Source organism: Miscanthus floridulus, chromosome 9 (assembly GCF_019320115.1).
Source record: "Miscanthus floridulus cultivar M001 chromosome 9, ASM1932011v1, whole genome shotgun sequence".
Taxonomy (NCBI): Eukaryota; Viridiplantae; Streptophyta; class Magnoliopsida; order Poales; family Poaceae; genus Miscanthus; species Miscanthus floridulus.
In genome coordinates this window covers 604,046-616,931 of record NC_089588.1, presented here as the reverse complement: position 1 = coordinate 616,931, position 12,886 = coordinate 604,046, and the positions used below count along the sequence as shown (strand labels likewise).

The window sequence follows — 12,886 nt, the reverse complement described above, 5'->3', positions numbered from 1 at the left end:
AGTGCGCGCAGTGTTCACACAATGAGAGTATATATTACACATCACGACTGCTCCCTGTTAGTTCCCAGGGGTGTACTGAGTCTGTTGACGCCTCAACCTGAGCTTCTTTGCTCTGTCGGCATTACGTTGGGAGTGTACCCCATGTCTGTGTGGTCGCGCCGTAGAGTCTGCTGGCGAGTTTGGCGACGGTATTGTCGGGTTTTGCTTGGGCCCTGCAATCAAATAGATGTAAAATGTAATGCAAAGCGGTACCATGGTTAGCACCGAGAAGGTTACTTAAGTTCAAATAGTACCAATTCTGTGTCTCCCTGTGATTGAGTGAAACGTTGTGGTGTGTACCGTATATGGGACAACCCAATCTCGTGCTGACTCCACGATATGTCTGATCCTTCATCCTTTGAGCTGGAGCATTCCTGCTGGAAGTTGACCATGTAGCTCTATATAGGGTCTCACTTTGGCTGCATCCCTCACCTTGTCATGTCATCGCAGACATCTACATTGTCGTCACCATCATCGGAGCAATCCTCGATGTTCTTGTCCGTCTATGGTGCCTTGATGTAGATCCTCATAGAGGAGTGCAGCCACAGAAGGTATCGATCAAACCAATTTGATTGTGTGCAGACCCATCTCCTTGATCTCTGTGCTCCCTGCCCTCCTAAAGCTGAAGAGGCTGAGTGGGGGTCACACGCCAATCCTTCTCAGCGTACCTACATGGTGTCAAACAATGACACTTATTAACAAGTGTTGTAATTTAACAAACAAAGATGTTTTAAACAAACAAATATGTAATTTCACACACTTATGCTAAGCATGGCTAGTTGAAAACTCAATAGGAGGATACGATTGCTGCTTATTGCGAAATTGCATATGCACTCTACATGGCAGGTGTGCCTCAACAATGTGGAAGAAGGCCACTGGCACACGTAGCACCTCCAGAGCTTGTTGTCATGCTCGGTCATGTCACTCAAGCTGTATTCCTCCAACACATCCTTTCTTGAATGCCCCCCACAACCTATATATTCAGAAATTAGTTCATTTGCATTTAATGAACAAAAGTCATGCCACATGAGATGTTCTGACCCGGTGCTGCATGATCACATCTAGGAGATTGATGTACAATTTGTAGGGCCTGCCTAGGTTTCCCCAACCGACTTGATGTCCTTCCAAATATACAGGCGTAAAGGCTTTAGTGTCTTGGTGCGGCCAATGCTGCAAAAAAGGAGTATATGTAGTGCACATTTTTTATGTCTTCCTAGTTTCAAAATATAGAGCCTGTTTCGTAGAGATTCACCTCCGGAAAAAGTGAATCTGGATCTGGGATTCACCATGGATCAGCTCTACCGTTGATCTGGGATCCATCGTGGATCTACCAGAGAACTGTTTGGCTACAAAGCAACTCCAAATCCACAAAACTATGGTTTTGGTGGGAGTAACCTGTTTTTCCCTTGGGTTGTAATATGATACATGTACCATGCATCTTTTGTTCATAATTATTAAAAAATAGTGTATTTTAACAAAATGCAATATCTTGACACACAACATAGATAATTAATTAACCAGTGTTCATGACAACATCTCAACAATATTACGATTGTCCATACATAAAAATAACTCAAGATTAAATGAAGACTAGTCCTCTATATTTAATTGTAGCCACACCAGTCTAACATGCTTTCATTTGAGGAGAAGGTCATTATTAGAGTTTGGACTCCCAACAACGGCAGGGTGACAACTACAGTCTACAATCCACAGCTTAAAGACCAAAGAACCTCTCCTGGCACACCTGCAGAAAGTTGTGGCTTGTGCAGCAAACACCATCTAACTAGAATTGGTAGGCTCAAATATTTTTGTTTTCACAACAAAATACTGCACAAAGAACAAACTGTGAAGCCCAGATCTGACAACATTATTCTGATGCCTATATGGTCAAGGAGTCCATGCTACAGCATTCAGGAACTTTAAAAATCAGTGATTATCAACCACATACCACAGGTAACTGAAGGAAGTACTCTATATCTTGGAAGAATCCAGTCGCTCTCATGGCATATTTCATCCAGTTCTTGCGATGACTAGTGTCACACAGAGGATTGTAGAGGCAATCAGGATAATAATTTACATCAGATGATGTTTATTGCCTCGCATCTGTTGCATAGAAGTATGGCATCTTTCAGTTTCTTCCTCTTTATATTCATGGTTTGGCATCCTTCTCCAGAGCTAATTGGATTAGCAACTTGGATCATCTTCCAACTATTCTCATATTTCCTTAGGATTCTCATTACTTTAGGTGTCATCTCTGTTTCTGCACATGAATTGAAAATAATACACACTAGTTTGATATAACTTGAAGGTTTGCTGGCTGGGGAAGGTGGCCTGGGTGGCGATCGCGGTGGGATGGAGGCCGGCCGTAGCAGCCTGGGTGCCAGCTCGGGCGGGCTGTACGCCAGCCAGGGCGGTCTGGGTGGCCACGTGTCCAGCCATGCTGTTGTCCATGGGTCCGCGAGGCCAGCTGGAGATGGCTCGACGCCGACCACGACGCAGGGAGGAGGAGCTCTAGTGGCTGCAGTCCAAAGTTGAGCGAAAGACGCTTTTCCCCATGGATATGGAAGGAGGTTGTGGAAGAGGTCGAGGAGGAACGGATCTACCGTATCCGGCCATGAGAGGCCCAACGGAGAGGAAAAACGGAGGGCGAAGGTGGGCGGCACGACCTCCTTGCCGCGACGGGAAATAATGCGCGTGCGTTTCTTCCCCGTCCGCTGAGTGGGGAAGACGAAGAGGAATAGAATGAACCGGTACAGGAAGACGTGTGTGTGTAACCAATTGTTAATGGTGGGTAATTTCCACCCAACTCCACGAGGAGGTATGAAACACCCTTCTGTGGAGCACCCTTGAGGAGCTCCACCAAAATGGTGAATCTAGTCCCCAGCTCCACCAAAGTTGTGGGTCTCTCTAGACACTATCTATCGATCGCATAGGTGATAAGAGGCCCCACTACGGGATACTGATTAATTACCGAGTGTGATAAACACTCGGCAAATATGGATAAACACTCGGTAAATTGTTTACCGAGTGCCACACTCGGTAAACATGACTCGGTAAACAACGACTCGGTAAAGTTAGTTTACCGAGTGTCAACTAACGGGGCACTCGGAGAATAAATCTTACCGAGTGCTACGCCGGCACTCGGTAAACAACTACGACGTGACGGTCGTCAGTCCCCAAGCTTGCCGTTAACGGCGTCGTTTACCAAGTGTTAGACATAGCACTCGGTAAACAGATAACCATTTTCATGATTAAAACAATTCCGCAAATATTTTTTTCCTAATATAGTTTACCGAGTGTACCGGTAACACTCGGTAAACATGTAACTCATTTACCGAGTGTTCCACTCGGTAAAAAATGGCACATATATCCGAGTGGGGTCGTGGCACTCGGTAAAAAATGGCACACTCGGCAAAATTAATAGAATCAGAACCAATTTGGTTCTGTTCTCTGTTTTACCGAGTGTAACACTCGGTAAACATAACCATTACCGAGTGTTACACTCGGTAAAACTTGTCCACAGTATTTTTTTTGTTTGTTTCAGTACATATCCAGCCACAATTAACAACAATTATAACAGAATATCACAGTTACCAACAGATAGACAATATATATCACATATATGTCCACAAATGTCACATCCACTCATTATAACCAACATATAGCTACAACAAATGTCACAAGCACAATGCAAAGTCCACAAACACCATCAACATGTCCAAAGTCCACAAAGTTCAACCCACTTCTAAGTTCAACATACAAACAAGTGAAACATGGTCCTGTCACATGGTCGGAGCCCTACCGAGAAACGGAGACAAGTCCAAGTCTTGATCGTTGTTCGATCCAGCTGTAGAAGGTCCCTGGAATGAGGGGGCAAAAGAAAATAAACATATTTATCAATTAATCATAAGGTAGTATGCCAAATTCAAATATTCCTTCGAAAGACCAGTTAACAGTGACATCAATATATAGGCTTATAATAGATAACACATATCAAGTTAGTTGCTGTTTAGTTCTCCTCTATGTGCAAGATATCGTCACACATGGTCGAGTAGACTGAACATGAATTGGGCAAACACCTATGTACTCATGTAGAACCTAACATGATGCCTTTCAAGGTCTGAACAATATTACTAATAATCTAACTTATACATGTATGTATCCTACTCTCTTCTAGGTTCTAACATGATAGTGTTGACTGTAGCACAATCTGAACTGAAAAAGCCTTTCAAGATGAAGAGTGACTCACAGGAGTGCCGTCGCGCGGAGGTGGAGGCACCAACGGTATCATCGGCGGCGGCGGAGGTGGTGGAGGCTGGCCCATGCTCTGAGAAAAGCTGGCCATGTACTCGTACCAGGCCTTCTGCGACTGCTGGAAGGCCTCAAGCTGGGCCTGCACTCGCGCCCTCTCCTGTGCCAACTCGGCCTGGTGCGATAGCTGTAGGGCCTGAAACTGGCTCTGTGAGGCCTGCTGTGACTCCTGCAGGGCTTCAATCTGGGCCTACAATTATTTATCACATAGTTAGAATGCAAATAAAGAACGGGTAGAAAATGAATGGACAACGAATGCAACAGAACTAACCTGGAGTGCTACCACCTGGGGCTATGAGCGTGGGCGTATGGCCGGGCTCGAACTCGTGCTCCGGGCTCTAATCTGGGCGAGTGTCTGAGTGTTGGCCGTGTCTATGGTGCTGTTGCCCATATAGTACCTCCCGTGTGGCTTACCTGGTCCCAACCTCATGACGATGTCACCCTCGAGGTCAGCGGTGCTCGGATCAAATTCTGGCCCATGGATCTCTCTCGCCATCGCCGTGTACTCGCTGAGGCGACTGTGCACGCTCAGGTTACTGTATGCCTCGGGCGGGTCCTCCGGGTTGTAGACGAGGTCGGGGTCCTTTGCCTTGCCCTTGTGTGCCAAGGCATATGCCTTGAACGAGGCGCACTCCTGGCCGGGGTGGAACCGCGTCTGCAGGAAGAAGCACAACAATAAGATATTATGCATTCAGAAGTTAGCGTAGCAACAACGAAATGAAATCCGCGTACATATCTGGCTGCATATTCCTTGAGGGTAGTGGGCCCTTGTTTGTGCGAGGAACCCTGCATCATCGCACGGCAACGTGAGCGTACGGTGTGATACTGCTCGTACTCCTCACTCAACCACGTGTCCACAATGGCCTCCCAGCAGTTGTCCATCCCCGCACACCAAGCAGGAGGCACCTGCACGTACACGAGCACATGACAAATCATAAATCAATTTCAGTGAAATTAATCACAGACGATGTAATCTCATGTTTACCGTCAAGTATTGCTCCTTAGTCAGGGGCAGGTGCACTGCCTGCGCTCTGGTGACTCTGTTTCCTCTGCGGGCATGGTAAATTCTTCTGTACAGGAGCTTTGTCTCGTAGAAGAGGTCCTGCACTCGGTGAACACAGACTCTGTTCACCACGTCATCCGCGTCCTCCCTACGTACTCCCTCCGCCAAGGTGTAGTAATCCTACAAGCAAATACAGTCAGTAATATACAATTAATGTGATGTTATTATCAGCATAGTGCGATGAACACGTACCCACAGCTCTTTCATCACCCGGTCGGCCTTGCTGTTATAACACCTGCCAGCTCGATCAGTCTGAGGCACAGTGGCCAAGGCAGCTTTCCTTTTTTCATGGAGGCAGCGGCATTTTTTGGTGTGGAAATGAGGCACAGTGGCGTTGTTTTGTTACGGGCCCGCTCGGACTAGCTAGGTTTTTGACCAACTTTTTCGTGGGAATGGGCCTGCGCAGTGTGCCATAGGCCTTCGGCCTCTATACAGATGACATTTACCTACACCGACCGATAGTTCAAACGTAGAGGAAAATATATATCGACAGATGTGTAGCCGCTAAAAGAACCTGTACCGATTCGCAAAAAATAGAAGAACCTGTACCAACTGATAGTTTGTACCAACTCTGTACTGACCCATGATGCATCGCTAATTAACCACGCTATTTTTGGTGTGTGGCACAGTTTCATCCTAGGTTGGAGTAGGTCACTTTTGTAAGGAAAAAGGGAGATATCATGGAAGCTAGTTATCTGTTTTAGTCTGTAAAAGTATGATAAGTCAACGTCAAGTGGCGAAGAGAGATTTGAGATCGAGCAACTGGAGGCCAACTGTGATAACCCAAATTAATTTCCACTGCTGTGATCGAACATTTCTATTTCTACAAAATCCACTGTCGTGGCGAAGAGAGATTAACTGGCGATGGCAAGTGGCGAAAAGCGAAGAGTCGAAACTAATTTGGGTTGCAACGAGCCCATAACGAAAAGGACTTTTGTGGCTCGTCTTTTCTATCTGCTCCTAGATAAGAACACACCCACTTCATCTACCACCGAAACAAAAAAGTAGGAAAAGAAAGGATCCATCCGTGAGCGTTGGGCACGTGAGTGTCATCATGCAAAATCAACTTAGTGTCAGCCACTAGAGGAGTGATCCTAGCTGTTAATTAAAGCCTTCAAAGTTTGACCAAATATATAAGCAAAATTATTAATGCTTTTGGCACCAGATATATATTATGAAAATATATCTTATGATAAATCTAATGATACTTATTTAATGAAACAACTATTTATACTTTCTTTTTATATATAGTCGGTAAACTTGAGATACTTTAACTTGATGTGAAGTACTATGCTAGAATTATATTCTTTTTTAGGCGGAGAAAGTATTTGCTAGAGAATTCAAATAGGATCGTAGATAGTATGCTAGCTAATAACGTTAATAAAGAAACTATTAGCTGGCTTCTTTTACTAGCAGCCTAGACCCTAAGCGCAATCACAGCTCACATGATCACGGACACGCATGTTAGTATGACACTCCTACTTGAGTGAACCAGACAATAAAAGGGTGGTAAAATAAATCCAAATCAAGAGAATATAAAATGTGGTATAATAATAAGGAAAACAAATTAATAGGTGGTTCCTTCCAGGGACGTAGGCCTTACTAAGGCACCTCTCTCTCTCTCTGTGTACCATATAGCAAGCAATAGGTCTCAATGTTCTTTCGTTTCTCTTCTTCTATTCCACTGCTGTGATGACTACTGATGAGATCGAGCAACTGGTAACCAAATTCACACATCGACCAAACTGGTGACTAATCTTGGAGTAACTAATTGACAAGTTCTGATGGAACTAATAATAATAAGCCCTTTGATGTGATGAAGCTGTGCTGTCTAGTTTTGTAATGCCAAGTGGATGCATGGGAGCAGTGGTGTGTTACCTAATTCAGTCAGCAGATGAGCAGGTTTGGAGCTTGGAGGGGAGGAGGCGGCCGCGGCGGCGGCAGTCCCGCGGTGGCGGCGGGTGACCGCCCTCCCCCGGTGGCGGCGGTGGTGGAGGGGAGAGAGTGCTCGCCGTCGCCGTTGCTGCTGGGGCCCACCCCACCCCACCTCGCGGGAACGGGAGCGAAGGAGGGAGCACGGGGCGGAGGGGATCGTCGTCCGGTGCGCCGGTGCCGCTGTCTCTCTCTCCGTCTCTCCGGTGGCGGCAGCTGTGGGGGACCGCCCGGTGGCGGCGGTGGTGGAGGGGAGGAGGCCAGCGGCCGCGGCGGTGGGGAGGCGTGTGCGGTGTGTGTGTGCGCGTCTGTGCACGATTTGAGGGAGAAATGGCTGTGTTGAATGTTTCTGTTTACCGAGTGCCTAGATGTACGGCACTCGGTAAACTCAAGTACCGCAGCCCAATGACATGTGGGGTACATGTTTACCGAGTGCCCAGATCTACGGCACTCGGTAAACATAAGCCTGGTACATGTTTACCGAGTGCCCAGATCTACGGCACTCGGTAAACAGAAGCATGGCAGCCCACTGTGGCAGAGGTGGGCCGTGGCTAACCTTTACCGAGTGTTTCAGGTCACACTCGGTAACTGTATCCATTATTTCATGCAAAACAAAAAAGAAAAAATGCCAATTTAATCCTAAAATTCACCAAACTTTCACATGAACTATTTCATGTCATCTATTTACTATCTAAAAAATTCCAAGTTCAAATCATATTGTTGAATTTCACTCTTCATAGAAATCCTACTCGTCATTGTGAATGTTTAGCGTCTCTTTGGGAGATGTACCGGTTCGGCAACGACGAATGTAAAAATACTTCCAAAACGTTATGAATTTTTTTCTATAACATAGATGTATGCTTCAATGTTAATTCTTCCAATCTTGTGATTTATCGAGTTCGATTTTAATTATTACAATTAAATTCACACGATATGTTCCTAATTTTCATAAAGAATGAAACTTTTGTGAAATATAATAAATAAATCGAAATAAACACCATATTTTGGAATGGAGTACTAAATATCATATGTGGATAGAGGAAAAAGAATGAAGGGAAAAACAAGAAATTTGGTTGAATTTTACCGAGTGTTGGGCCAATACACTCGGTAAAAGATAGTGTTTACCGAGTGTATTGGCCCAACACTCGGTAAAATTTTCATGTTTGCCGAGTGTATGATCATAACACTCGGTAAACATGTCATGCCTTGACGCCGTCTGGGCACGGTTGCTGTCCTAGGTGACGTGGCACGTTAATACCGAGTGACCATTTTTACCGAGTGCACCCCGTCGGTAAACTTGTAGTTTTACCGAGTGTCTGAATATACCGAGTGTGCTGACTCGGTAAAGCGGTTGATTACCGGGTGTTTATGTTTTCCGAGTGTTGGCACTCAGTAAATACTTTTTTCCGAGTGCCCCGACTTTTGACACTCGGTAATTGTCGGGGCACTCGGTAAATACACAGTCTCCGGTAGTGCCCATTCATGTCGGGTTGGCCATCATTTACATCATGGACTAGCTCGAGAAAACTTACAAGCCGTATGTACGACAAGTACCTCTCGTCCCACCGGTGAGGAGGGTGGGCCCGGGGCTCAAGCGGCCCAACTGTGGGTGTGGATCCACATATATCAGCAAGTGCACCCAGTGCTTGCTATCTTAGAACAACTCAAACAGTGGGTACCTAGGGTGTGCCATCCTACATGAAAAAAACCAAAAAAAATAGTAGAACAATTAGAGTAATAAACGATAGTAAATGAACCATGAATATGAAAAAAACAATTAATTGCATAGCTTCATTTACTGGCTGGAAAGCACACATACACTCTGCAGTGCTGCCTAATTTGTGAAGGAGATATATTGCCCTTGTTTACATATCCAATGCGTATCATGATATGGAATTGTGGAAACTACACTAAACTAAATTATTGAGGTTACTATATAACTGTGAGACCATTTCCTTATCACTGAACTATATTACTGTACACACAATAAGGTTTTAATTGAATATACTATTCAATAATGTCTCGACCATCCTTCTCCAATACAAGCCCAACAAGAGCCCACACATGTCTAGGTTTCCAACGCCGTATCATAAATACCCCTCCTTCCATAGAGTGTTCACACCTTTTCCCCATTCCCCATGTTCTTCTTCTACTCCCAGTATCTTTTTTGTTGGAAGAAATAGATCTACATGGATCAAGGAGGAATTTCAATCCACAGGGAAACACCACAAGTGAGAACTCATACACCCACATGCATCAACTTGACTTCCCAATTGCTCATATGTCTCATTATCTATCTAAGTGGTGTCCGTTGCTAAACATGATGCCTGTCGCTGTATACATATAACGACGGCTTCATTAGCAACTGCAGGGTTCTGTCGTTATAACATTTAGCAACTGACTGTCCATCGCTGTACACCCCTTTCAGAAACTCCAAATCAGTCGTTGTTTAAAGGTTGTGGTGTAGTGTCAGGGCAACAACTAGATCAGTTTTCTTGAAATAGTTTCTATTTTGTTTCTGTTGGCAATAATCAATCTGCACAAAAGTTTATCTCCATCACCAGCCATGCTTAAGGGCATGGTTTTGGTTGTTTTCTTGAACTAAATAGACATAGATTCTTTGAATGTCACAAGTGTTTATCCTTATCACTACGAAATTTTGGATGGCCATATCTTGAGGCTTATGTTTTCAGAAGGATGGCTGGGGACAATATTAGGTTGAGAATTGAGGTAATCATGTTAGGGAAGTGATGGCTGGTGGGGTCAAAGTGGGGGCAACAAGCAGAAATAAGTGGAAGCTAGGTAAGGTTGCCAGCAGCCATAATTGAGAACCAGCAGAGAAATTGTCTCTGTGTGTGGCGGCGGGGCAGTGTGTGGGTGGCTCACCTGAGTTGGAATCAGAGAAAAAGACGGAGAGCGGGGTAGTGGAGGATGACGGCGGGGCGAGATCTGCTTTCTTGCTCACGTTTCCATGCTGCTAGCATCTGCATTCTTCACTTTTTATAATTATATAGTATAAACCAGTTACCATGGTGTCCGTTTGAAAGAATCACTCTAGCTGGATTTGTCATTTAGCAATGAGTCGTAGGCCATAATTAAGTGTATGTTTTGTGAGTATTATATCACTAGAAGGCAATGGCGATTTATGCTGTATTTAATGAGCATATTGAGCAAAGATATGTCTTGGATTTTCTTTACCACTATGAACTGGATCTCCCATAGTTCGGTGCAGAAATGTAATTAGCAGTGTGTGACGTGATATGACTACTCAGATTGATATTTGAAAGAGGATGTATACATTGATCTTTTGATGAGGTGGACAATGTATTCCTCTGTTCCAACATCGAGTCATTCCTTGAGCAAAAAGTGGAAGCAACTCATCAAGTTTTACTTGGATCTGTTCAGCATGGATGAATTGAAGGAACCTGACCTATGTAATATACGCGTGGATAGGCTAGGGACAACTATAATATTTCTCTATTCTTTTTTTTGATGCCTCAACTCTTCAGGTACAGGCTGTAGTATCTGAACTTATGCACCAACTCACACCATAATATTTCTCTATTCTAGCAAAGGTTGTACAGTTCCTTTAGGTTGTTATATGAAATGAAACAGAGATGATGGCACAGTGGTCAAAAGCTGCCTTTTGTGGTCAAAATCTGCTCAAGTCAGTTTAAATGATGTATGGTTTGTACAACACTTTACGCATCACTTCCATTCATGCTACTTTTTCTTACAATTAGAATTCTTGATTTTAAACTTAAATGCTTCTGTTTTATTTCATTACATATGAGAATGTGTCTCATACATATTCCCAGAGCGCCTGCGTCGTCGACTTGTCCTGCAGCTTGCGCAATCCAGCTACCTTCCTCGTCCGCCTACTCACCCATCCATACCCTAGCCGCACCGTCATGGTTTCCTTGCAAACCAACTTCACCCAGTCACTACTGTTGATGACGCTGCGACGGCAACCCTATCCCAGTCCTCCCTGCCCTGGCGCTGGCGTTAACGACGTCCATGGCCGGTCTGTATGCGTCTCCTAGAGACCTCCTTCGTACATGTGATTTCTAGTTTGATCTCCCTGTTTCTCTCAATTCTACCTAATGAATTTCTCTTTCTGCACAATGCCACATCAGGATTGGGCGAATCTAGTCCAGGACATAGTCAGGGAGATCAGTGAGAAGCTGCTTGTCATCGATGCGACAGAGTACATCCGTCTTAGAGCGGTCTGCAAGCTGTAGAGAAGCAGCTCCACTGCTAATTGTCCAACCTGGGAACCGTGTTTCTTTCCAAGTAACTCGGTGATGCTTCGCAAGAACGGGGACGACTACGATGAGGCACCAGCAGATCCAGCCGCGCCGCGTCACCGCCACATCATGAACATGCATACGGGCACCATGCTCTAGATCCAGCTATCGTCGTTTAGGAGTACGGTGATTTCCTCGCCGATGCCGAGGGCTCTTGATTTTCTACTGTGTGTGCACCTCTTCAACCCCTGACCACCGCCATGGCCGTCCTCCTAGGTTTCTCCGGGGCGCCGGGCCTAGATGGAGCATCGTCGACAGGAGGAATGCGCCAGAGGGAGATCCCGTTATTGTTCCTAACGTGGTGCTTGTCATGGTCTCATGACTCTCGCAGCCCAGGCATAGCACCATGATTCCGTGTGCCAAGCCTGGCGCTGGTCACTGCAGAACAGTCCATGCTGGCGTTGTGGAGGTGGAGGATGGTCGCGTGCATCACGAGGAGAAACCAGATCTGGTGGGAATGGGAGTGGTGGGAGAGGGAGTGGGACTGGGACTGGGAGTGGGAGAGGGGCAGTGTTGAATAGAAGAAAATGAGATTGAAAATTAAATAGACTGAAGTAAATATAGATGACAATGCATCTTCAGTCCCATCTGAAAAATGAATTTGGAGACAATGAAATATTTTCTTCGAACTCATTTGAGACAATGAGACTGAAATGAAAGAGACCAAAGAAAATATAGAAGACAACATGGTCCGACAGTTGCCTCTAAGACAATTCTTCAAACTCAGTATATATTTATTAGAAGACAATGAGACTGAAGAAAATAAAAATTTGTTTGCCCTTTTGATATCCATAAAATTTAAAATTCCCCTTCGATATGATATATTTATAGAATCATTAAGTTTCAAATGCTCTGCATTTATAAAACTCATTATTGTTTGTGCCCTTGCTGCACTTGGCAATCCGACAGTTGGAACTCCGGAAGAAGGGTTAAAGGGAGATCGATGCCACACAAACTGCAGGCAAACAAGGAGACGATATTTAGGGAAGCTTCAATGAACAAAAAATAAATACAATTATGAAGCCTAACATTAATAGAGGAAAGATTCATCATGAGGAGCCAGTTCGAACAAAAAATACAAAGGGAATCTCCAAGCATGCGATAAAGATGCTTTTGATGTGCAAGAGCATGAATAAGGTCATAGAAGCAATAATCAATGGAAACAACGTGCAAAAAATGAAATTGAGCAGCCAACCCATGGTAGTGTGTGTGTGTGTGTGTTGACTACACGAGC

General features: G+C 44.7%; 1 protein-coding gene across 1 annotated transcript; it reads right to left on the bottom strand.

Moving 5' to 3' along the window:
* Positions 1 to 3,681: 3,681 nt before the first annotated feature.
* On the bottom strand, positions 3,682 to 5,162 carry LOC136481178 (uncharacterized). Its single transcript, XM_066478530.1, has 4 exons — positions 5,083 to 5,162; positions 4,765 to 5,005; positions 4,289 to 4,540; positions 3,682 to 3,899 (listed from the first exon to the last, which is right to left on the bottom strand). Exons 1-3 carry the CDS (start codon positions 5,143 to 5,145, stop codon positions 4,530 to 4,532), a joined length of 315 nt encoding a protein of 104 aa, XP_066334627.1. The 5' UTR covers positions 5,146 to 5,162; the 3' UTR covers positions 3,682 to 3,899; positions 4,289 to 4,529.
* Positions 5,163 to 12,886: the final 7,724 nt, after the last annotated feature.

What these genes read in the sequence shown, in the direction of transcription:
- LOC136481178 (XM_066478530.1), bottom strand. Translation starts at nt 5,145, where the DNA reads ATGATGCAGGGTTCCTCGCACAAACAAGGGCCCACTACCCTCAAGGAA. An exon ending in AGGAATATGCAGCCAGATAT is followed by an intron (nt 5,006 to 5,082) that starts GTACGCGGATTT and finishes TTCTTCCTGCAG; the next exon opens with ACGCGGTTCCACCCCGGCCA.